The sequence below is a fragment of the Haliaeetus leucocephalus genome, unplaced genomic scaffold, assembly GCF_000737465.1.
Source record: "Haliaeetus leucocephalus isolate CR32 unplaced genomic scaffold, Haliaeetus_leucocephalus-4.0 Scaffold101, whole genome shotgun sequence".
In the NCBI taxonomy this organism is placed as follows: domain Eukaryota; kingdom Metazoa; phylum Chordata; class Aves; order Accipitriformes; family Accipitridae; genus Haliaeetus; species Haliaeetus leucocephalus.
In genome coordinates, this window is record NW_010972537.1 from 2,858,206 (window position 1) to 2,884,650 (window position 26,445).

Below are 26,445 nucleotides of genomic sequence, written 5' to 3' on the forward strand. Positions count from 1 at the left end.
CTTTCCCCCCAGTTACTCAGCTCTAAGCCCTCCAGGCTGCCTTGCAACATGGAAACACTTGCAGAACGTAACTGCCAGGTAACTCACCCTGGAACATTAAACCCAGCTTGGTGAACATCAGCACTTGGACAATCAGCTGCACATCTGCTTGCTCTAATGCAGAGAGGCACGTGGTACAAACAGGCCCAGCACAGGCTGCCCTCCCTTGCTTCTCGTGGGTCACCTTTCCGTGCAACCCCTGGGGAGCATCTCCTCCCCAATGAACCAGCTGGGGCGGTCCAGGAGAGCAAGGGCGCTTCTCCGCTATCGCAGCATCCCTTCAGAAACAGCAGGCACAAGCAAAGAACCGCAGACGGAGGGGCGGAGGGAGGAGGGCAGGAAGCAGCAGCAGCAGAAGAGTCTCTTTGTTAGAAGATTTGATGGTAGGCACCGGGGTTTCCCCCAGAGCTGCAGACCTACCTTTGAAGACTGCTGCCGCCTGTAAAGCCTGGCCCACACCCCCTACGCAAGCCAGCTCACACACGCATGGAGGTGGGGGAGAGAGGAGAACATCTATTTACCCAAGCTCAAAGTCTCCTCAGCGATCAATAACCTGATGCCATGTCCCTTCAGCTCGGCCTTTGTCCTGTCGCGATGGGTCAGCACACCCCGTACAACGGCTTTTTTTCTCTTCTGAAATGGAGGTTTTGGAGGCTTGCAGGGGGAGAAGATCTGCAGGGGGAGCCTGGAAGAAGTCAGGGTAGGAGCACCTCCAGCTGTGCAGAGAAGAACAACGCAGGAGGCTGGTGCAGATAGCTTACGTTATCCTCCTCAGGGGACAGGGAGTTGCTGAGCAACTGCTGTATTTCTTAGCTACCCTCCTTGGTCCCATTGAAGGGAGAGGCAAAACGCAGGGTATGTGCTCCCCAGCACAGGGATGGAGCAGATGCTGGCTGGCAGGTGTAGATCGCTTGAAGGAGGGAAGATGGCAGTAGACAGCGGGTCCGGTTACCGCAGTGGTCATGCAGATAAAAGCAAAGCACGGCGTCTCTCAGTCCCGACCTGCAAGCGTCCCCCTGGTCTTCTTGCACTTCTCGCTGCCCAGTCTCCCGACACTGGGCTCCCTGTGCTCTGTCGCACCGCCACTCACTCTTCCCTGTGGCATCTGCTTTTCTTCTAGCTCAAGGTCCTTCCCACCTACCTTGCCTGTACCACGTTCTGCTTACAGCCCCGCAGCTGTGTACGTGCCCCTTTGTTTTTCACAAAAAAGCAACCACACTCCAGCTAGAGCAGAGTAAATAGACTTATTCTGTCAATAAATGGGTGGAGGGGACGGGGACATGGACGACTCTTGACCTAAGGCTGAGCTCCAGCCAGTGGCATTGACCTGGGGCTGAGCTCATTTGGGCCAGGGCTCATTTGGGCTCATTTTGAGAGCTGGGCAGGGATAGCTGTTTTCAGCTCTGCCACTGGTTCAGGTTTAGTCTGGGACTGCAAGAAGACTAAAAGCCATTGCTGTAGTTGCCTCATGGTGGATTCTAGAAGATAAATGTTAAAGGTGGATGAAAAGCTGCAGTGTTTGACTGGGAATGTCAGCGTGGTTATCCCAACTAACTCATTGCTGTACATATGGGAAACTGAGGCATGCAATGACAATAAGAAATGCTTTCAGAACTGCTCAAGAGATTTAAGAGACCAGACTTTGCTTTTGAAAATTACTTTGAGCCAAAATTTCCCCAGATAACTGGGGACTAGCTGCATCTTTAGGCATATATGTGTTCGTATATGCCTTTCCCAGGCTTACACTATGAGGGCTTGACACAGTGGGTCAGAAACCAGCTGAGGGTATTTCCCAATGCCAGAGACCTTACTTTTCTGTATCCACCTTTCCTGTAAAGAAGCATCCTCCTCTGTTTTTTTCAGCAGAACAAAAAATATAGAATCTCAATCTGATCTATCTAAGCAAGCATACCACATCTATCACCACAGGCTTTTGAATCAACCAAGGACCCAAAACCTTGATCAGATCTGACTTCAGAGGAATATCTGTACTGCAAGTACCCTTTACTTTCTGCTTCTCCACAGTAAAAAAAAGGAAGGAATGTGGGAGGGGGCTGAGAATGATGTTGCCTATTTATGAACAAGGTATCTTGGAAAGGAGATGAGCGGAGTGACAGCTATCTTAGCTGCCTCTGGGCTTAAGATAAAGAGAGGACTCATGCCTGTGGCTGTTAGTGCAATTTTTTCCGCATGGTGCTGGCATTCAGCTCTGGTTTGCTTCTGGTACTGATGGACACCGTAGTAGCATTTTTCTGTGGTTTTACAAACCACACACTGCGCATTCGCAGCGGCTTGAGAGGGGACCGCTCCCCATGTGACATTTCCAAAGAGCTCTTGGGGACCCAGCAGAGAAAGGGCCCCGTATCACTGAGTGTGTTATGCCTTTGGTATTCACAACCTGGGTTACTCACAGATGAGGCCACATGATCTTGTCTTCCTGGAAGAAAGGTCCGGTTATCGTCAGATCTGATGTCGAGCACTTCCTGCTGCAGTGTGTCACACATTCACACCCAGCGTGGCTGCAGATGCAGTGCTAACAGCTTGCCAGCTCCGAAGCTGTCAGCCTTTTCACAAGGGAGGGGAGGGGGGGGATACTGAGCCAGCAGGATGGTCCTCAGGGACCTGCAGCAGGATCACCTCCAGCTCTGCTTTCTGGTTTAGGTGGCTGATTCCCTTGGGGAAGGGAGTAGGAAGGAGGCTAAAGGTATATTGGTCCGAGCAAAGCTTTGCCTAGTCCCCTATTTAGAAAAGCTGTTAATCCTTTCCCCCCACCCCAAAGTACAGAAAAACACTGTAGATTCCTTAATGTTTCTTTTATTTACAAAAAGGCAAGGTTTTTCTCTCGTACTCATCTTAGCAGCAAGAATAGTTGAAAAGCTTATGAAGATCTATATTAGGACAGGATAACCATCAGTACAACCAGGATACTTGGCCCATGTAATATAGCAAGTTGGGATTCAGTGTCTCTTCTTGAAGTTCATCCTGGAAGATTCTCAAAGAACAGCAAACAGCTGGGCAAGCCTTGTGCTTCCTTATCTGGGAAGCTGTGGGTTCTTCTTCACATGCTGTCTCCTGGAGACAGCAGAGCAGTCCATGTCTTGATGCAGGTGGTGAAGAAGCTGATGAGAGGAGAAATATAGCTCCCTGAGCCCTCTCAGCTGCAGGCAGGCTCAATATCTTTGAGCAGCTCTTTTGAGGTGAAATCCAAGCCAGCGGGTGACCCATAGCTGGGACTCATAATGACATTCAGGCTGCATAATGCAAGGTCAGGTAACAGTGTGGGACCAGGACAAAGGGGAAGCTCAGTGCTTGTACAGGCAGAAGTAGGGAAGAATTAGTCCTGGGTGATAGTCACAGGGGTGACAGAAGTACCGAGAAGTTCGATATTCTTGACCTGTTTGATATAAAACTCTTAGAAGAAAGATGTTTAGCACAGGGCTGGTATTTTCCCACTGCTGAATATTCCAGAAATATGGCAAGAAAGCAGACAGGCAGTACAGATGTTGAATGCAGGGATGGATGTAACCAGAACATCTTGTCTTCCTTTGCCTTGCCAGCTTTCTTCTGTGGTGTGCTGCTTTCTCTCAACCCAGATCAGCAAATGCAGAGGAAAAAGAAAAAAAAAAAAAGGTAGTCTTTGCTATCCCCATTCTTTGTGAGTGGCTTGAGGTTTTCTTTTCAGCAAAGGTGCTGATTCGTGGGTTAGTTTTCTGGGCTCGTTCACCACATCTTTGCCGCTAATTAGGCAATGGTTTCCCTTGAGCAATGGAAGGAATGGGCAGCACCGTTGCGATGTTTTCCACTAATACAGGATGTGGGATGAACTATTCTGCAATCAGCTTATCGTAGTCAAATAACTGTATTTTGCCAGCAGGGCAGAGAGGCTTTCGATTTCATGAAAAATATTGCAGCAAGAATGGGAAATTGTGTGCGTTCTTTTTACTGCCATCATCAGACCTGGGGGAAAGAAGGAGGGGGAAGGGGATTTCCCCAGTATTTTTAACCCAATAATGGGGATTTCTTTTTACACTGCGTTGCTTAGACAGCTGACACAGTTGTGGCTCTGAGCTGACCTTAGAGACTCGAGTCTAAAGCTGGGCTGTGTAGTGCAAAATGTAATCTCTGATTAAAACCTGAATTGGGGACATCACAGAAAAAAATCACACCTTTGGTTAGTTAGGAGGAGATATCTTCATCCATTTCATCATCGGCCCCAGCACTGACTGGCATTGCTACTGTTCCTTGTACAAAATCTCATATCTACCTCTTCAGGCATTTCTCCCTCCCATTAGAGGTTTTTAGGCTGGGATGAGGCAAATGGACCATGTGCTTGCTGAGCTTCAAAGCTGAGTGCTATTTTACACCAAGATGCAGAGCATGGAAATGCTGTCACAGCCTCCTGCTGGGAGCTGGGAAGGAAAAAACAAACTTTTTTTGGTTTGGTGGGGTGATGGCACCTTGGTGAGGTTCGGGATGGCACTTAAGCAGAATGAGAAGGGGTTTCTGTGCCATTGGATCCAGTAATAGCAGAGAAACAGGTTCAGTTATGAAGGTGAGTCGTTGTTGGCATGTATGCCTAAGAATCAGGCTTCTGTGTCTCCATTAGCTGTATAGCCACTGAACAGATTTAATATGGCTTTATCATTCTCCATGTATTGCTTTACTGTCCACTAGCCCAGTTCTCCATGCAAAATGTCCTCTCATGTTCAGTGATCTGTTTCTCCAGCATTTTATCCTGGGAGCTAGCACTACCCATGCAGCCACCCATGAATTTACACCTTGTCCATCCCATGCCTTTTCTGGTTTGCAGCCCTGTAGAGTAACTGTGTTCTCCAGCATCATTAAAGAACAGTCCCCACAGGTTTGATGCTGAACACATGTTCGTGTCCTGACTAGAAAAACTGTCTATCTAGTCTTCCCTGCAGAAAAGGCCTTTCCCACCTGTGGGTTTTCTCCAGGCAGATCCTAGACGGAGCAATGGCTGTACTGGCTTTGGAGCTCCCTCAGAGAAAGGTAGGCACCAGTGTTTGGGACCTGGCTGGAGAAGGCTATTCTGCATGGATGCTCATCCTGGCTTTGCTTTAGAGATGGAGGTTGAGAGAAAGAGGTAGCATGTTCTCCTGGTGTACAGGGGTCAATCGGAGGACCTGCCTTCCCACTCCCCTCCGTTATATCGATAGTATGGCTGTCACGCGGGTCTGGTGGGTCAGGAGAGTCAGTGTCCAGCTGGCACAGGGCCTCAGCAGGTTGTAAAGCTGCTTTGTCCACCACCTTCTCATCCTGTTTCAGAACTGGTGTTGGTGAGGTGTCTTCACTTGACTGGAGAGCCCCAGAAATAGCCATGGCCCGCTGGGCTTCACCTTCTGACTCTTCTACAAAGGAGCTACGTTGGAAGCCCCGGGTCGCCTTGATACAGTGGAGGAAGTTTTGGGACAACGAGTGCATGTCCTCTGCCAGTGTGCAGAGGTCTGGGGAGGAGAAAGCATGGTAAGACTCGCCATCCTTGCTGCCACTGCCCTCCTGGGTAAAAGGCTCATAGGTGAAGTAGACCTGACAGGGCTCGATCTCAAAGGAGCTGGGAAGGTGGAAGAAGAAGTAGCCTTGGTTGGTGAAGCAGCTGGATACAGAGTGCCCACTAGTTTCTAAGGGAGGATCAGGAGTCAGCGTCCCCTTGGAAAGTAGAAACTGGGATTCCTGTTCAGTCTTCTGCATCACCTCGAGCATGGAGATCTCTGGGGTTGTGCTGTTCACACAGTAGGAAGATGTGGAGAATGGGGAGGAGAGCCATTTCTGATGGGGAAGAAACACAGGAGAGAGACTGTTACCCCCAAAGTATAACACTCAGTGAGGAACCAAAGGTTTCTTCTCCTGAGCACCCACAGCAATCAAGTGACCTTTTCTCTGTCCAAGCAAGAGTTGCTGGAGGTGGTGGGGAGGGAAATTCACATTCATGATGTCTCATCTGCAGGATTTTCTGAGAAAGTATATCTTTCTGTCACTTTGAAATCAAGAGCGGATCTTGCAAGCCTATGTTCTGAGATTTCTGGAGGGGGGAGCAGAAGATGGAGGATTAAAGTGAAAGGAAGAAAAAAAATTACAAGGCCATAAGATGAAGCGAAGGTAGAAACATGAAAAGCAGTACTGAGATGCATCTCATGCAATCTATTCCCAGGTGCTGAACCAGTTTCTGATACATCTAGATGGCCGTATGCAGATTTCTTGTCTAAAGTGCTCTTCCAGGCCCCTTGTGCCTAGATTTGCACACTCACCATGAGTGGCATCCTGCAGTGCATCATTATCCTTAAAAATAAACTGGTTTTCATAACATCCAACTTCATTGCCTTTATGGCCAGTAAAGCCAATTTTTCTAGTTCTTTCTGCACTGAGAAAGTGTCTTCAGTGCCTGCTGCACACCCCCGCCCCCCTACTCTGCACTCTTCCCCTGTAGTTTAAGCTTTCTAAGGCTTTTTGCACTTAGGCTTTTCCAAAGCTTTGGTGTCCTCTGGACCCTCTGCAGTTTGTTTCCATTCTTCTTAAAGCAAGATGCCCCTTGGGATCACCTCCCACGTCTTGCATCTGCCACTCCCTTTAATACTGCACAGAATGATAATTGTCTCCTTGCAGCTGCCCATACTTACGGAGAGATTAGGGGAAGGGAGAAAGTGGGGGTGGAGAAAGAAGGGAAAGAGACAACAAGGATACAGAAAACAGCTAAGTGCCATCCAGCGTGATGGCAATTTACATTAGGAGCTGAGGAAAGGCTCACAGCCAGGAGGAGGGGATCACAGCAGGAAATCTGGGGAAGAGCCACCCAGCCTAGGGCAGGCAGGGAGAGACCAAAGTGGGGCAGAAGGGCATCTGAGAGACCAAGCTCCCCTGTTTTCCGCAGGTCCCTTGTTTTCTCTCAGCCTCCCTGTTAGGGGAGCAGAGCGCTGAGGTTTGCGTGGTTTGCCGTTTCTCAGTTCTGTAATTAGAGATGCCTCAGCCGCATGTCAAGTTTTAGAAGGTCAGAAAATAAAACCCGAGCAGAGAACCCAGCAGCTGGTGCTACAGGCACATGCGTCGTGCGTGCACATGTAGGTCTGACAAGGAGCTGTCTGTCCCAGGCACGTGCAGCTGGACCCTCCTTTCCCTCATTACCACATGGCTCCATCCCCAGTCCCATACCTGAATGTCACCTCCGTGAACAGAAACGAGTGGGGGAAAGAACTTGTCAGGGTCTGGGATGTGAATCTTCAGGATCTTCTTAAACCTTGAGAAGAGAGAATGAAGAGGAATGAAGCAGGGCCTGATCCTGACCAATCTGGCACTGTGGTGGGGGTATGCAGCTCATGGGTACTACCCTGGTGTGGGGGGAGGTAAAATAAGAACAAGCCCAAGGGCTCTCCTTACTCTTGAGTGGCCTGAAAGACACTAACTGAGGGATGAGAGGTGTAGAGATGAGGCAGTTAAACCTGACATTGGAAAATACACTGCCCTCAGCCTTTTCCCTGGGGAAGCATGACCAACAGCTCACTGGTTTCTTCCCTGCCTTGGCGGGTCACCTTAACCTCTCCACCTGCCCCCTTGAGCCCCTGTCCTGATGACAAGCTGGGCAGGTCTCTCTCCTTTCCAAGCTCCAGCTGCTGTCATCTGTCCCCTCTTTGCTTTGCTGCCACCACAATGACTCAGAGGACCACGTATCCTGAGCAGGACCACCACTGGCAAAGCTGTACCACAACCCTCTGCCTTGTTAGCAGGATGCTGCATGGTATAGGTAGGACGTGCTGGCCGTGCAAGCCATGTGAGTACATTTTGCATCAGTCCAGAGGCCTCTACTTTACTGGAACCAGTGTGTTGTCATCCTGAGGCAGCATGAAGTGATCTAATCTGCTCCTCAGTCCCTTGGAGAGGTTGGCTGATCCTGTCAGCTCTTTGCTGAAGCTTTGCTGTGGGATGCTCTGAGGAAAGACCCTCCTGACCTCCAGAGGCAATCAGTGTACTCTCTGAAGCATCAGAATTTGCTAGTTCTTGCATATAAACTACCTTACATCACTGCAGATGCTATTTTTATTCATGCATGTCTAATCCTTCCTTGGATCTTACCTCAGCATTAACCTCCATCCAATTCCCCCAGGTTAATTATACTCCATGGAGAAAGGAGGCCTTTTTATCTCTCTGTGCCATATAGTTAGCACTTCCTCACCTTTGTGTTATGACTCAAGGTAAAACACAGTGACGAGTGACTTTCTGAGTATCCATCTTCCTCCAGCATGCCTCTCCTTCTTTCCTTACAGAGAAGCCATCCAGCCTCTGCTGCCTCATTCCTGAGAATATTTCTCCCTGCTCCCTGCCATGAACATCAGCACCCTGCTTCTTCGCCCCCGTCCTGAGATGCAAAAACCTGCGGCCATTTCTAACCTCGCCATGCTGACAGGTCACTTTCCTTATTATTGCACGGGGTAACCTTGTGAGATGTTTTCAGTTCTGAGAAAAAGCAGTGTCTAGGTAGAAATGCTGGAAAAGAGATCTTTAAAACATCACATAGAGGTTTACCAGCATGTGATGAGAGACTTCAGGACTGCACAGACCAGGGAGAGGAAGAATTGTACTCCTCACTCAAGAATTTTGCCTACAGCCCAAATGTCACCACGTCCTTTCTGAGCTCTTCTGGGAGTGTTTAAATGAGAAGGTAGCAGTACCTAGGCTGCCTGGTCCTCTCTACTGAGGGAGTGCTCAACCCAGTGGCCTGCTTTTTAAGAGGCAATTTTGGTGCATCCCTGCCGGGGAACACCACTTAACCCCTGGACAACAGAAATGCTGTGGTGACTGTTTTTAATTCAGCCAGGGCATGGCACCAGATCACAGGAGCGCAGCACAATACCATGATGGTGGGGAAACCACATCATCTTGGTGGTGATATATGTCCCCAGACAAATGTCAGCCTCAAAAGGCTGGGCTATAAACCATATATTTCAGTCGCTGTCTATCCTGAGTAATGCCAAGTGAAAAATAACACAGGTTTTGAGAAGACACACAAGATATAGGAGAGGAAAATTTGATTCCCATTTACCATTTCAGGGTCCGTAAGTTAATAAGGAAGGCAGTCCCAATGATCACAAAGATGCAACTGCTCACTATAAGAGCTGGCAGGACCGGCCGGGATGTTTCTGCAAAATGAGAGAGAATGAGGGAGTTGCTGTGAAAATTTAGTCAGGATACTGGAGGCAGGAGCTGCAGCCCTAGTGTGGCTGTTCAAGGTGATCAAAGTGGGCCTTTATTATAATTTTATATAATATTATAAAACTGTACAAAATTATAATATACAGGGCCTTTATTATAAATTGTGTAGGATGCCTTTGAGCTGCTATGGGTTTCAGAGTCTGCTTGGCATTGCTTAATAGATAATTTGTGCTGAACAGCTTGAACTCCCTGTTCATAACAGCACCACAGCTGGGGGTTGCCACAGATGAAGTGCCACAGCCTACTGGTTGAAGTGTCCATCAACCTGTCTGTCTCATTGCAAAGGAAAGCAGAGGGTCCTAGAATCAGCTTAACTGGGACTGGAGACTTGAAACAACATTATGAGTCGTTGGGGAGACAGAGTCACGGGGTTCATGGGTCTTTGAGAAGGCAGGAAGACCAAGGATGGAGAAGGTTAGGGGTCAAGGGTCTGGATTCTTTCTTTGGAGAGGTGCAGGAAAGCTTTAGGAGGCTAGGAAGGTTACAGCTTTCCACCATATTTTAGTACTTGGATTGTAGGGTTAGGAGAAAGAAACTGAGTTCCCAGATTGCCAGCGCTGCCAGCACTCCTCAGGCTTGTCTGGCATCATCTCAAACTTTTCTTAATCTATCTCTTTCACACACATCTCCCCCATACACCTTTGCTTGGTCTTGCTATTCTGGTGCCTGTCTCCTCTGCCTGCCCCCTCATGTCCCTCCATCCCTAGTGTCCCTTGGTCTGGGCCTGCAGAGCATCTCTGGAGTAGTTGTGAGAAAAATACAAGAAGGAGGAGGCATTTTTAGGACATCCTTTCTTTGCCTGTCCTTGAGATGCTACTCAGATCACTTTGTCTCCTCTGCCTCTGGTACCCTGGTTATCTTTGGGTCTTGGTTGCTATGACAACTGGTTGCGGCTGTATCCTATTCATTGACATCACACGCTGTCAAAATTTGATCGCCACAGCAATACAGTGCCCTTTCTAAACATAGCTCCTCTGTTTATACCAGCACCAGGCACAACAGGGAGGGGCTGAGCAGGGGCAGAGTGGGGATGACATGAGAAGGAATAACCTCTATCTGCTTATTTTTTGGAAAAGAAATGACAGAAACCACAGCCAATGACTCACCGAAAAGACTTGCTCAGGGCACTATCTTTCAAGGCCGGAGGTGTCCTCTGTGCTGTGGTTCAAGGCAGTGACTGATGCCAGTCCCAGCAGACCTTTTTGGAAGGGACTTAACATGCTTGTAAGTCTCTTCCATTCTCCGTGAGACTTTGCTTCCTAGGCTCAGGTGTCCTTTGGTTCAGGAGCTGAGCTCTCTGTTTCACTGCATTTCACTGATCAATGGCTCCAATGAACTGGGCCATTTTAGAAAGCTGGATTTATGTTCCTAGGTCACATTAGCACCTGGGAAAACGCCAGTCCTGGCCACTGCTTTGGCAGGTCAGACATCTGGCCTTACTGCTCTGGGGAAGCAGTCCCTGATTTACATCTTGTGGATTTTGCCTGGCTTCTGGAAGTCACAGGGGCTGTGTTGGGGTTGGGGAGGGTCTTTGCCCTTAAGCCCTGTTGAGCCTGCCTGACCTAACAGATTAGGAAGGCCAGATTGTTTCCAACCTTTCTACTGCTCTTTGGTCAACACAATCCTCCCTACCCATCTTCTTCCAGCTTCTCAGCCTGCTTTGGCCCTTCTACCTTGTTTTCCCCGAGTCCCCATTTTCCCCTCCAAGTGAGACTGCTTGACTCTGATCCTTACGGTCAGCATGTGTCCTCCACAGTATCGTCTTGCTCCAGTCGCTCCACACGCCTTTGTAGGTACCTGAGGCGCTTGGCCTTGCACGGACAGCTGCCTCGTATTTTGAGTTGGGTGAGAGGCTCTCAAACACCACCCACATCTGGTCCTGCAGAATGGTGAAGATCCTGGCCTCCTGGGAGTAGGGCAAAATTAGAGCATCATCAACACCCTGGCTTACAGCCTCATGCACCCATCTCTTCCAAGGCCCTCAGAGAGGACTTGTCTCAGATCCCTACACCTTGTGCATTGCTTGTTCACCCTGCAGGAAAATTCTTCTTTGCTTTGCTTTTTTCATCCCTTTCAGGTCTTTCCTGGAGCTGTCTGGATTTCTTTGTGGCAGCACTAAGTAAAACAGGATTCGTGTCTGCTTTCATGTCATCACCAAATGCTGGCAGCAGGTGACACATATAAAAGGGGCGGGGGGTGTCATCTGCTCTCCAGCTTCACCAAAACTGGTTTTGCCCTCAGCAGAGGTCCAGGAGCAAGTCCTGGGTGATGTAAAGAAGACCAGGATTCGTATGGTGACAGGTCTTAGTACCTCCATCTATACTCACCTCCCAGGATTGACTTGTGGCTCGATACCGCACTTGGTATTCCCGCTCCCCATTCAAATAGTGAGAGGAAATTTTCAGGCTCCACGTTAAGTTGTAGGTGTTTTCAGATTTGCTAACCAGCTGAAGATCTTCTGGAGGCCTCAGCTTTACTGAAAAGAGAGAAGGAGCAGGGCTGACACCTCTGCACTATCTGTCCATAACAAGACTCCACCACAAACCCCACCGCAGCAGGGTTGGTGTCTTGGCTGCGCTCACAGACTCCAGCCAGCCACAGCCACAAGAGATGGTTAGTGAGTTCCCCCTCTCTCTTCCTCCTTCTTCCCCACTGTCACTGATGGCAAAAGACCACAGTTGCCTCTGGACTCTGTTAAAAGCAGCTCCTCCTGTGAGTGCAATCAATCCCACATGGCCATGCATCCTACCCTGTAAGGGTGATCCACAAGGCAATTGCAAGGGCAGGAATGGAGCATGGTTGGGGAGAGAGCTGCTTCCCAGCTGCTCTTTCAGAGAGCTACAGCCACGGGGGATGGAGTTACACAGACTGTCTAGGCTGATCCTTCCCAATCCCTGACTCCAGCCATGCCTTCTTATGCCTCACCTTGCAGCAGCTCTTTTGGTGTCTCCTTGAGCCATGTAAACTCACACGACCAGCAAACAAATGACCCAAGCAGATGTTTTTCGGCTGGATTAGTGAGTTGAATCCTTTCAGCAAAGAGTGACGCATGCCAAAGCTGGCTTAAAGGAGGGTGGAAGCACATATCTGGTAGGAGGGGCAGGGGAAGAACAGCAAAACTTTCCCTCCTTCCTGCAGCACGCATTTTTCAGGAGGTCAGCTGAGCTGTCATTGCCTGTTTGAAGCCAGAACTCCTAGTGCAAAGCACTCTAATTTAACAGTGTCCCAGATACAGGACAGGATAGGAAGTGACTGGCATGATACTGCATGTTAGAGGTGCAAGTGGCAGAAGTCAATGTGGTTTATCTGTGCTAGTTGTAGCAGAGGACAAGGAAAAGACACAAGTCTAAAATCAGCTATAGGTATTGCATAGGGGTGGATGGGGAAGAGAAATGAGCTATCATTTTGTGGGGAAGCTTCAGAGACTGCAAGACAGATGAGTACTCACTATTTGCAAGTGGACTGAAATCTTCTATTTGCACAGGTATAGACTTATTCTCTCCAATGTGGCAATGGACAGAAATGGTAAGACGGTCTGAAGCGGTGAAGCATTGAGTCTGCAAGGAAAATTTACCGTTAGTGACACTGAAGCCTCATCAATAAGCATTCATATTTCTAAGCATTGCCTGTGTATAAGAGGTTTAGGAATACTTGACAATAAATATGGATGATATTTGTGACTGAAAGGCATAAGCCTCAGTGGCAAGTGAGGAACCAAAGATTTATACTTCATGTGGTTGGATTTTTTTTGTTCATTGGCAAGAAGGGCACAAAATATTGTGATATGCTAGTTTCCTAGGATTGCTGTATGTGCTGACTAAGCAGAAAAAAAGTTACTTCCTATAAGTGACATTCATTGAGAAAACGTATTTTTACTAAAACATTTTCTGTTCATTGGTAAGATTGAGATGACATTAGTATTAAATATTACTCTTGAAATGCAATGATACTAAAGGGCCACATATATCATACAGTATTAAATAAGCAATAGGGAAATTAGCTTGATTAGATAGAAAGAAAAGATTTTGGAGCTGTTTATCAACCCTGCAATTTGTCTTTGTGCACGATGCACAAATGTAAGAAAGCTTGTCCATCATTAGAACTGGTTGTGACTTTATCAATAAGGAGAATTAGCTTGTATTTGGGTGGGGTTTTATTCTGAAAACACAAGGACTACAGTAACTCTGGATATGACTGAAGAAAGTACATAATGAGTCTAAAAAAAGACTGCTTTAAACAAAGAATAATAGCTAGAGGATTTGCATCACCATCAGCTCCACTGATGTGTCGCTGTTGCATCTTGCATTTGACACATCTAACCAGACTTCCCAGTAGTTAATGATCTGGAAAATGGTACTGACCTCTTCAAGGAAAATGAGGTCAAGAGGTGACCTAAGAGCTGGTGGTGATATCCATCCCTCCTCAGAGGAAGGGATTAGGGCCAAACCCAGCTGAGACATGGAACACTGCATGTGATCTGTCTGTCCTGCACCTCTTCAGCACATGTCAGGACAGCATGGCTCAGCTCACAATGAAGCTAATCCCTCCTGCAGGGGAACCCACAGGGATGATGCATATCAACAACACACAACATCAAGCCCAACTCCAGAACTGGAGTCAGGGATTAGATTTGGGCTTTTTATACTGCTCCTGGCTGTCACACTGTTTATACACCCCAAATCCACATACAAATCCTTTCCACCTTGTCATTAGCCAGGACATCCCAGATGAATTACTCACATTACTCTTTTCGCTGAAGGTCTTGTTGCACTTCAGTCCTGTCGTGTGTTCTGCCTTGTGTAATTCACAGTGCTCGGATCTGTCATGTAAGAATATTGATCTGGGTTTTAAGCAGGAGAACTCCAGTGAGCTGGGGAGGCTTTTTTGTATTTTGTCAAAATTTACATAACACTAAAGGCCTTTCAAAGCATTTTGCATCCTACCATATTTGCTGAACAGGGTACAGCAAGGAAGTAATCCCACTTTCTCTTCCCACTGCGTCACTCAGAAAAATTTCACATACTGGCACATGGAGAGTCAATGTATCCCAGTTATTTCAAGCGAAAGATAACAGTAGGTTTCCAGTTTCCAAGTCTACACAAAACCCTCTTGCTACCTCCTCTGCTTCCTGTTGATATCAGAGGGCTTGCAGACCCCAAACTCACCTGCTGCCCACAACTGCACCAACATGGCCCTGGAAGACAAGTGCCTGTTTCAACCCCTCCAGGGTTTACAGGTCTCCTTCAAGCCACTGACAGTCCTGTAGGATCTCAGATACAGACCGAGATGCACCTTCTGAACCAGGTCACATCCCAGCCAGCCAGGACCATACGTCACACATGGCAGCGCTACGCCATGACCTCTCTTCTGCTCTGACAAGCGTGGCTGGACAGCCAAAACTGAGCTATGGCACAGGGGGTGACAGGGTGGGAGACCATCTGTGGGGCTGCAGCTGAGGGGGTATCAGACTGAGCTGCCTGCTCCAGCTGTAAGGTCAGATCAATCCTAGGACTTGCTGATGGTGGGGAGAGGTGGTAACCTAAAGCCCTGGTCAAGCAATGGCACAGTTCCAAATCCAGCCCCAGCCTCTGTGATTCACACCCGTGGAGCAACATAAATCTTTTGGCTTTCTAGGTCCATGCGCCAGGCCCCAGAATATATTTGCCCATTTCACCCTGTTGGAGGTGTCTCTATGACAGTCACAAGCAACCCACTCACTGCCAGAATCATGCTGAGCGTCTCCTTATGACAGGCACCCAGGGGAGCCCCGGGGAAGGCTGGTAAGTCTCTTGGCTGGAGATGTCATACTTGGAGACCACAGAGACTCAGCCAGCCCCCACTGTGGTACTGGTCACACACCTACCCCTCTGCTGGAAGATGTGTGGGAGAGGAAAACATCATGGATTGAAAGAGATGAAAGGGCTGGGGGAGACAGTGGGAACAATATTGTCCTTCATTTACTGTTACTCAGGGTGCAACATCCCAGCTCATCCTGGCAAATGGCCTCTGTATAACTTTAATTCCACCTTCCTCCAACCCCATCTCTATACATCCTCTTTTTCCATTGAAAATGCCTTTCAGTCCAGAGGATGGCTACCAAGGAAGAGGGATTTTTTTGAAAATGAAGCACAGACAGAGCTATGGAGCTGGAAGATGGGCTGTGCTAGACAGTTTGGGACCGTCAGATGACAAACTCTGAGCAGGGGCCAGCATCTCACCCCAAATGGGGTCAGAGACAGAGTTCAAGACAAAGCTCCTTGCCTCTGCGACTCCACTACGTCTGACCTGGCGGCGAGGATCCTACATTTTTGTTAAGTGGTAAACTTTCCAAAACACTTTTCATTCAAAGCATTGGCTTTCCTCAGCCTCTCCAGTCACCCACCTGCCACAAAAACCTAACTTTGATGAAATCTCCAGCTGGCATGCTCCTTCAACCAGGTCCCTGCCTGGGTTCCAGTCACAGAATAGGGCTGCCCGTGAGTCATACCAACAAGTTAGGCTGGAGGCACCTGCCAGCAGAGAAGAGATGGAGAGCATCGTGGCTGAATTAGCAATGATGTTTGTCATTAACCATCACCTCAGACAGTTCTACCCCATCCCAAACTACAGACTGACTCCTCTGCTGGATAACTGTCTCCAAGTAAGAAAGGCAGAGGCACTCACTTCTCTATGTCCTTGGAGGCTGATGTTCTCATAAGAGACCTGTAACTATTGCAGCCTCCTCCGGCTGTGTTGCACCGCAACACACCGTGGTGCACACACTCCTCCGGCTGACCCCCTCCCTGCTCGCCCAGCTGGTATGGGTGAAGGGAATCACTTCTTACCTTGTGCCAAGTCTGATGCCCGTGAGAGAGACATGAGGCTGAACAGCCAGAGGTGACACAGAAGCAGCAAAGAGGGCTTCATCGGTACTGGAGACACACTGAAAGAGAGAAGACGCCCCCCCAACATAACTCAGCAATGCAAATTAGGAAGATGTCATCTCACAGGAGGCATCCGCTGTCCTAGGGCAGGGCTCAAAGCCGGTGCCGATCTTCCAGGCTCAGAAACTCATACTCCTTCTCCGGAGTCTGTGCTTTTCCCTCAGCACCTCATTGTTTTCTTGCCTTGGGTGCTTTGCTCAGCACTGAAACCGTTCGCAGTGCAGCACAGATGGGCTGTTTGCAGGGGTAATGCCTTCTGGAAATGCGTGTGTGAGCACACAGCAGTCTGCGTGTGTTGTTTCAGGCTGCTTGCTGACTAAGGTAGAGAGTGCTGCCTCGGTTGCACATGGCTTGTGCTTTGAAGAGCTTCTTTTTTTGGTCAGCCCTAGGGTTGAAATAACTAGGTGCTTGCAGAGTAAGAGGGGTCTCTGCCTGCAACTGACAGAAGTTAGTTGCAGAGTCCATGGCTTAGGAGGTAGATTTTAAATGGCTTGTTTGGGACAGGGAGGAAATCAGGAAGAAGAAGGAGTTTATCAGGTTCTGGAAAGTCAAGGCTTTACCATATCACAAAATACTACATAGTTATGCACAAACCATGCACCATCCTCACCAAGTAGACCCCGCACTGCCTTGGAAGGAGCTGTGCTTTTAGGTGTAGCAGAAAATGTTGGCTTTGTAATTAGGAAACTGCACCACCCCTCATCCACCCGTGGCACCCAGAAAGACTCCTTGTCTTAGAAAGCCTATGCAGCCATGCTCCGTATTGGACAGACTGGGCTTATGGGCTTCTCATCCAATCCTTCCCCTCTCCCCATCCACCTGGACACCCGTACCTTGAGGTCTGCCTCTGCCCACAGAAGGGACCTCCGTCACCTCGCAGCAAGCCTGAAACCCAGTCAGAGCTGAGCAAAACAAGACAGAGTCCCACTGGACCCTGCTGGGACTGCCAGGGGAGTGGGAAGAGAGTTTATAAAAGGCTGGCATGAAGCATATCATCGATTCCCGTTGTGATAAAAGATTAGGTTCAGATGAAGAAAAACATGACGACAACACATTAACAGAAAAAGGGGAGAGAAAGAGAGAGAAAGCAAGCAGGCAGCGTAGTTGTGAGATGTGGGGTATGATTTGAGAGGACTGTGGAGAGACAGAGAGATAAATACATGCTCAGCCCTCCCCAGCAGCAAGATTCAGTTTGTCAGACCGAAACTCCTTCCAAGACGCTTTTCGGATCAGCCACCCCCGTGTGGGAGAGAGCTGGCATCACCCCCTTTACCTTCCAGCTCCAGGCACTGAGCGGTCCAGACAAAGGGAGTCCCCGGGGACCAGGTCGTGTAGTTGGATGGAAGCAGGTGCTGGACGTCAAACCGTGAGGGGAACGGGGACGGGGGAAAGGGAGAGGGATGGAGGCAGATCTCCTAGCTCAGTGCATGTCCAGGTGTCAGCCAGCGCTGCTGGCACGAGAGGAGGGGTGCCTCCAGCCTGGCAGTTCTGCTGCGGAGCTGTTCCTCTCGGATGTGCGTGGTCTCTCTCTGTCTTCTCCCTCTCACCTTTGCACAGGAAACTGCCGCTTGCTTGCCTTGTCAGACTGAGACGAGGCCCTGAAGTATCGAAAAGGCTAGCGAGGCCGAGAATAAAAAGCCCCAAACCACGTCCTACTTCCTGCTGGTAAAGCGATAGGTGCAGAAACAAGGGTGGAGGGATCAGGTGTTAGCTTGCAGTACTCAGATATACTGGGACCAGTTTGTAGCTATTGCTGGGAAGCAAAAGAGAGAGAGAGAGAAGGACCTCTTCTCTTGGGACATCAGCAAGAAACCCATAGCTTCCTCTTTCAGACACCCGAACAGATCATTCATATCACTCTTGGGGTCTGCACATGTGCAAGGATCACTTTGAAACTGGATAGGAGTCAATTTGCAGCAGAAATACTGTGGACCGCTTTGTGAAAAATAACTCGAGTCATTGACCTAAGCAACACCAGAATGAAACCAGCCTCCACATCAGTGCCCCAGTTTCAGAGGATCCATCCTGGGTCAGAGCAGGAGTGGAACGAGGGCAGTGCAGAGTGTGAGCAAGCTTGAGGCACAACCCTCACACTTGCAGATGGTGTGACACCACAGGAACACCCATCCTGCAGCCTCCCTACCCAGCCGAGCACCCCACTTGCTCCGCAGAAGGAGGAATCACCTCCTCCAACCTGAGCCTCACAGCTAGTCCAGACAGGCAAAACCACCCCGCGGTAGCTGCAGTGCTGGTTTGGCATGGCTTGTCCATTCAACAGGCCAGACAGGGATGCAAAAAAATACGTCCAACTTCTTCCAAAGCTTTATGTGCCCTCACCCTCACAGATGGATGACCGCTCACAGGCCCTGCAGGGCACATTTAGTTTTAGAAGATCCTTTTGCCACAGGCAGACGTCTTCCCCAGAACACTTTGCCTTCACATCCCAAGCCAAGACAGATGGACAAACACAAACCCCCAGCCCAATGCTTGCCCGGTTCACAGATAGGCGTGCACATGCATACATGTCCCCGCACATCTCTCTTTTTACGTACGCAAACACAATTCTCTGAAGTGCAGCGTATCGCGTTTCCTGTCTGGTCTGGGCTTCACAAAGGTGGCCACTGATGTGGGGCCAAGTGATGAGAACCTCCTTTCATACACACGGTGGTCACCGCGCTCTGTGCTCCTCACCTTTGTCTCCTAGAGACCTCAAGGCCCGAGCTCGGGTCCGCCAAGCAGGTTTTGCTGACCAAAAATGGCCAGAGGCTAATCTGAAGTCTCCAGGCAGTTCCTTTTTGCGGACTCTATCAACCTGGAGGATGGGGCCTCCTTTACCAACAAAGGGATCTTGGTTTCAGGTAGTGGAAAAAGGGTGTGGGAGGAGGATGAGGTTTTAGTCACAGGCAGCCCAGCCCAGAGACTGGATCTCAGAATATATTAGACCTCAAAAAGAAATAGTGTTGGAACGAAACAGTGATTTGGAGGCATGGGCGGAACCATTTTGAAGGAGGTTGCAACAGTAGATCCTCATAGCCATTTCTGGGAGAGCATTGCAGCTAATCCAGCATCAAGCACTCACTTAGCCAGCAGTCTGGAGTGCAACACCGCTTTCCTCACCACGCATGACATGGACCAGGAGTCTGAGAGGTGTCATTTGGATGCTCTTGCTAGTCATCTGAAGACTCCTGTCACGGCCACCCTTTGTGATGGCAACTGGGTAATCTGACCAGCCAGCCTCTCTTGAAGAGGAGCAGGGGAGAGGACAGGCTGTGTGCTCTCCTCCTCTGGAAATCACTGACTGTGGTAGTTGCACCTTGGAGGGTCCCACCAGGGTGGAGCTGTAATGGCAGGTATCATCAGGGCACAGCCTGCCTTTCCCAGGAACTCTTAAAATGAATGCAGCTTATTCTGGCACAGAAGTCCTCTCCTGAAGGAATTAAGTGCTCTGTGTGTAACTCCTTGATATCACCAGCCCTGCAGCTGCAATGGAGTTTTCACGTTAACCATAATTTTTCCTGTTTGTCCATCAGACTGAGAAATCTGTGCCTTCCTTCAGATCAGAGATCACTTTGGGAAAGCAAGAGCACAAAGTACCCATTTTTTATTGTTCAGCTTATCAAAAGAAAAAAACCCAGTTTCCCTGTTTTTTCTTTTTTCCTTTTTTTAATGTGTAAGTATCAGATGAGGTTGGTTTTGCACTGTGTTACCTGAAATAGTGGAAGAAGAAAACTTAACATGTAGTTAGTCCCTAGAGAAGATGAGCAGCTGCTACAGTTGAAAACAAGGATTTATCTGGTCAGCCAGTTCACTGGAGAGTCTTTTCTAAATCTGGGTGTCTCCAATAGATTCTCATGCAGATTTTTTAATATCTGGTAAGGACTGATGTCACATTGAAGAATTTCCCAATGAGGGTCCTAACGGAGAGCCAGCTTTCCTCTATCCAGCCACCTTTGCTTAACAGTAGTAAGGGATATACCTCTTTGTCAAGTATGACTGGAACTGATTGACTTTTCCAAAATTGTGGAGAGGGGGAATGGTCCAACAAATCAGCTAACAGACAGCCAAACACCACTGTGTGGAGACACAGACAGCCTCAGCAGGTTTAATTTCCACTGGAAACACAGTTTAAAATGTTCTAAAGCACCAACTGTGTGGCATAAGTAAGAAAGGGTTTCCTACACAGGCATGATACCTTGACTGTGTCCAGACCCCTTCTGATACAGATAAATACACTTGCTGTCAACACAGTTTTCAGACTTGATTGCTCAGGTTGCTGTGCTACTGAGAATTTGGCACTTTTTATCTCCTTTACACCGATGTTGTTAGGAATGATGCCATTTGTAATGTGAGAAGCCAAACAAAACCACATTGTCAGCAACACATGCGAAGTGTTCTTGTGATTACCTTCCTGTCCCCATAATGGTGACTGAGACGGGCGAACTCACTAGTCAGTGTTGTTGCTCAGTACTAAAGCAGCAGGTAAAAGTGTAGTGTTGGAGGTTTGGTTGGCCAGATCAGTGTTTCAGGGGCAATATAAGTTTTAAAAATCCTCAGGGCTGGGGCAGATACTTATGCACAGGCTCGTCTTTTTGCCCTCACTCTGATTTCATTAGAGAGCAGTGCTGCTGAAACTTCTGATTTTCAGTTGCATGTCCACTGAAAGTCTCTGCAGAATGGCAAAGGTGAACAGGAGAACAGAGAGAGTGAATAACTGTGAAGTGCAGAAGTATTGCGTGGTGTCAAATTATCAACGATTCATCAATTCATTAGCTGTTGTTAGGCTAGGCACATCCCTTCCCTTTGCTGGCTCTCAGCTGGGACTGGAGTCCCAGGCTAACTGGGTTGCCTTGCCTGTGGTTTACAAACCACCCAGCTCACCAGCAGCAAGCTCAGTGGAAGGCTCAGTAGATCCATCTCGGTGTCCTGTCCCCATGGTGCTCTGGATTGGAGCAGTGGGAAGGGTGCAGAGCCAGCAAGACGTGAGGGGCTAAGGGCAGAGATGCCCTGATGGCCACCAGATTTCGCTTCCTGACAGGATACACTGTGATGATCTCTAGACACTCTGTAGGTTATTTCTGGTACTTTCCAAATAATGTTGTTTTAACTATAACCTTTACGTTGAATTTCCTGCCATTCGTATACGTGCGCTTCTCAAAACTACGACGTTGTTCTACATCTGCCGTTATTTTCCCCTTAAATTGTGTTTCTACTCCAAAAAAAGTCTGTAAAAAATGGCCCTACGGGGAACCACTGTTTAGTCTATCAGTGAGCTCTGTATTGAATTACCAGTCTAAAAGAGGCTTTGCTTTGTATCAAAATGGCAATCTTGGGCCGACATTAAAGAGGTTTTTTTTTTCTCCTGCTCCATCATCCCTAGGGATATTGCTGCTATAGGCTAACTGCTGCCCTCAGGTTAACTTCTACCACCACGTTTAAGTGGAGAGTCATTTAAGCAATGGAGTTTAAGTTCTGGAATCAGGTACCACAATGGAGTAACCGTGCTGGGCAACAAGCGTAAAGCCCGCCTACACAGCAGAAGATATTCCTGCGTTTCTTCACTTCCAACTTCTGTCCCACAGAGAGTGTCCTGATAGATCTGCCTGATAAAAGCAGAAGACATCAAATATTCACATGAATACACAAAAAGTTCGACAATAGGGATACCCTCGCCCTGGAGGCGATGGAAGAACATAGATAAAAGTGGTAGGAAGCTGAGACATTTGCAGGCACTCTCACCCGCGGCAAGTCTGGGGCCACAGGTGGGAGTGGATGGAGGAGGTGTTCACTTTCACTCCCTGACAGTGATGGTCACAGGCCCAGAGAAGTGGGCGAAAAAGGGTGGGAGGGGAAGCATGCTACTTTCGAGCAGTTTCACTCTTAGCCTGCCTAACACACAGCTATGAACTTATGAGCATGAGCACGGGACAGTCACAAGATGCCCCCACTTAGGACCTGAGCCCTGGCTCTTCATTACGTTTGGGTTGAAGTTGACAGTGTCAAGACTTTGGTCTGAAGGGCTGGAGCCCACACAGCAGGCTCAAGGCTTAAGAGAGCTCCTAATTGTGGATACCTGCCTCCCTGATGGGTGCTTGTGGTCCCACAAGGGCTGCTCAGACCTGGAGTTCCTCCCTTGAGACGCTCATGGAAGACCTGGGCTGCCACCCTGGGCCTGGCACTCTGTGTCCCTCAGCACCCTTGGGCTCAGCAACAGGGAGGGAGGCCGGTACCTATGCCCTCGTCTGTGCCTGTGGACACAGTGTGTGAGGCACAGCAGGCGTTTGAGCCACAGCAGTGTGGCAAGTAATCTCTGTCAGCTGAATTGTGGCATCTGTGTATGCAGATGGCCTCAGCCTGGCACACCTGCCATGGAAAACTCACCAGTGTGAACTGGAAGGAAGGTGGCATACCCATGGGACTATCGATGTATTCGTACAGCTCTCACATCCTCTCTGCGTCTCAATTTCCACAGCAGAGAAAGGGGCGTAAAGAACATCTTCCCATCTTCATCGAGAACTGAGATTCACAGACCAGGCAACAGATACTGCATCGCACACAGGTGTCCACTGCCCAGGTCTGTAGGGACATTATTGACTTCTAGTATTAAATTATGTCTGTGCAGGTCCCTGAGGGTTCCCCTGGTGTTGAATGCTGAAGATACATGGCCAGAGTGCCTACTAACTTGCTCACAGACCTGTATTGAAGAGGGAGCGTCTGTGCAAGTTACATCATCTACAGGAGGGCAGCATTAGATTCAGAGACCAGCCTTACACCAAATCTAAGCCCGAGCAAGATAATGACCTGAATGCTGGCTGATTTGCTATTCAGCACCAGCGACTGCTCTCGTCCTTGAGGGAAATTATTACCTTGTTACCTGGGCAGTCTTGGAAAGATAAAGCCCTGCTCTGTTTTGCAGCCTGCCAATGTGTTACATCTCTCTCTATTAAAGTTAGAGGGCTTGTGTGCAAATGCTTGACAAGCCTAATATGAAGCAATGATGGCTTCCAGACCTAATAAATTGAGAAGAATTCAGAGATTTATTGTACATTCAAAATTGCCTTAAGGCAAGCCATGATACTGCAAGGAGATTGTTGAGAATAAACCCTCAGGTACTTTAATTAGCAAGGCTTGCTCCCAATTTAATCACATTTCCCTTCCTTCTCTAGAGGAAAAAATCATTACAACAACCACCCCCATTCTGCTCAGAGCTCTCCTTGCTCCTTCTCCATTTTCTTCATCTCTGTGCCTGAGCAGTTTCTAGAAAGGGAGTTAATTAGATTGTTGATTTTGTTTTAAAATATGCTCGATGATGTCATGCTTATCCAAAGGCCAACCCCCTGCTCCTCCCTAAGCCCTTCTGGGGGTTACTGATTTGTGACTACGGCAATTATTACCTTTCATGTCATTAAAATGCCTGAACAGAAATGACTTGTTTGGAGGCAGCTGCTTGTCTCCCCACAGCTCGGTGCTCAGGAATTGCGCTCCTGTTTCTCCCCGGGGCTCAGTCAGGAGAGCCATTTTTTCCCCTGCTCTGTGCTTTCCCAGGTTCAGCACCCCCCATTTACCCCTCTAACATCGCAGTTCACTCTTTCTTCGCCACCTTGGGAGGCAGAAGATATGGTGAGAAAAGCAATGGCCACAACCAGTGTGCCTGGATGGGAGGAATGGAAGGGAACAGTGAAGTCCACAACCTGACCCAAGGACTTGAGGGCACTGCACTCCCCCAAGCGATGTACTGCCTTGTGAAATAGGTCAGCCCAAAGGGCTCCTCATCCCTCTTGAGAGCCCACCTCTGTCAGGGTTTTAGCTGTGGGCTTGCTCCTCTGAGCACTTTTCCTCCTAGGGAGCCCTACTTTGAGGTGAACTGCCTGTAGCAGAGCGGCTCTGCAGCTTGGTGAGGCTTTGGTATGTCTGTGTGCAACTGAAGAACCCGTTTTCTGGCTACAGGGGCTGGAGTAGGAAAGGCTGCCTGTTACCGGAGACTGCTAACCAGATCCCGGTGAACACTGCAAGACCACCACTTGCAGAAAAAACAAGCAGTGTGGAAATTACTATTTTCCGTACTATGGTCTCTGAGGAGCCTGAAGGTGGTCCTTGAGAGATGTGACACAGAGCCCTTTACAAGTGATACATTTTGGGTTCGTTGCTATAACACAAAGCCCAAGCCACATCTCACCACGTCTGCCCCATTGACTGTGCCTGTATTTGGGAAACGGGATGTGGAGGTCTCGGGGGAAAGGGGACTTTGTTCCTTGAGAGGAAGATAAGACCAGGGCGTTACTTTCCTCCTCTTCTGTTCCTGAGAGTGGCATGCATGGACAGGAGGGGAATGGCCTTCTGAATATCGCCATTCCTGGTTGCTCCAGTACCTCCCGCCTAAGAAGCAGGAAAGGGCACTGAGCATTGAAGCAGTTCATAACTTCATCCTCCCTCTTGCTGCAGCTCAAAAGAGCAATTGCAGCTCTCGCAGCCAGCTAGGAGGGCTATTTTGGGCAGGGTGCCATGCCCCACGGTTGGGAGCCGGCTGTGGAGAAGGTCTGGGGGGGGACATGCCCTCTGCCTGCACCTGTGCACACATTCGTGCACACAAACACGGACACACGCAGCTGCAGCCAAGTGGGGAAACACGGAGGGGATCAAGCACTTGGCTCCACTCGAATGCTTACCCTGGAAACAGACCAAGGACAACACGTGTCGGCAGGCACCGGGGTCCCTTCCCTTAGCCACGGTCTACGCAGGTGAGACTTTAATCCTAAGGGGAAGTTTGCCCTGTTGCTTTTATGTTTCAAGGACGAGGGTGTCAATACATTTCCCCAGTGCTGACCTTCCCTGTGCCCGAAAAGAAAGGATCCCCCTTTTCTTCCTACTCTCCCCACCTGCTTTGCAGGCAGCAGGTTCCTTCATCAGAGATGCTCAGTGACCAGCGGGAAGGTGGCTGTTGAAAAGGACTGCTCAGGTTTTTTTTTTCCCCTTTTGTCTTGGAAATGATGCTGGCAGCCTGGTGCAGTGTCTCTCCCTCCTTCCCCCCTCCCCTGCCTCAGCCCCCATGAGGGGGGAGGAAAAGCGTGGGCGGTGGAAGGAGTTGTGGTCCCCAGATGTGTGAATTGTTGCTGAGTAGAAATAGCGCGCTGCGGACAAACAGCAGAGCCGCTCAGCCGAGAGCCATCGCTTTGGGCTTGCGTCACTGACCTTTTCCTCTCGCCCTTCTCAGTCCTCACCTGACCCTCCCACTGCTTCCCCTGCGCTTTGCACTCAGAGCTCTCTGCACAGAGCTTCGAAATGGTGAGGAGGGCTGGCATAGGAATGTAGAGGAGGGGGGGAGTGGAAAAAAACCCAACCCTGCAGCAAAGAGAAGGCAATGCATTGATCCTCTTTCCATTTCCCCAGAGCTCACGTTGCCAACCTGTAGGACAAGAGAGTTGTGGGCTGAGCAACACGCCACTGTCCCTGCCTGGTCTAGCCATTGCAATGGAAGCATAGCTGTTCTGCCTCCACAGCTGGCAGGGTTGGGGATGAGGGAGGAGAAGCAAGCCTGTCCTAGGGTCAAGGGAGTGCTTCAGACTCTGGCATATCATGAACAAATGGAATTTTAAAAAAAACATTTCAAAGCCTTACAGGACCAAGCTTGAAACATGGTAGAACTATAAAAGCCTGTGTAAGTCTTCTAAAGAGTCAAACAATGCCACCAGCATACCGCATGGAGAGAAGTGGGAGTCAGGATGAAGCAAGGGCTTGGGAAGTGTTTTGGACTGGGCGTAGAATGGTAATTCTGTGAGCCCTTGGCCCAAAAGATCTGCTGAATTGCTGCTCGTGGCTGCAGGCGACAGGGCTTGTTTACCTGGGAAGTCCTTTCTAGTGATCTGCCCCATTCCGCTACTTCAGTGGAAGAATTGAAGACATGTGGGGGAAAAAAAAGTGTCTGTAGGGGAAAATGGGGGAATGTCATGAGCTCAGAAAGCATGTGTGGGGCAAACAGGAGAATGCAGTAAGCCTCAGGCACCCCATGGAAGATGCTTTGCCCAAGTCTTGCTCTAGGACATTGTTGTGTCCAACACCTGGAAAGTAGTCAGGACTTCAGAGCAAGGGACCAGAACAGTGAAAATGATGCCTGCAGGATGGGTGTCTGTTAGACAGGAGACATGTTGTCTTCTTCCTCTCCCTGGGCATTTTCTTCCCCTGGCTACTTTGAAGCACTGCAACCGTCCTCAATAGCAACCCGTGAGGCTTGGACACATCTCCTGCCTCAGAGGTGCACTGCAGTTGG

At 49.0% G+C, this 26,445-nt stretch overlaps 1 protein-coding gene across 1 annotated transcript; it reads right to left on the bottom strand.

Moving 5' to 3' along the window:
- Positions 1 to 5,004: 5,004 nt before the first annotated feature.
- On the bottom strand, positions 5,005 to 16,167 carry IL2RB (interleukin 2 receptor, beta). The gene is made up of 9 exons (XM_010585419.1): positions 16,086 to 16,167; positions 15,644 to 15,770; positions 14,002 to 14,101; positions 12,710 to 12,818; positions 11,589 to 11,737; positions 10,996 to 11,167; positions 9,092 to 9,188; positions 7,207 to 7,291; positions 5,005 to 5,829 (listed from the first exon to the last, which is right to left on the bottom strand). The coding sequence occupies exons 1-9, from the start codon at positions 16,165 to 16,167 to the stop codon at positions 5,005 to 5,007; spliced, it is 1,746 nt and encodes a 581-aa protein (XP_010583721.1).
- Between the last annotated feature and the right edge of the window lie 10,278 nt (positions 16,168 to 26,445).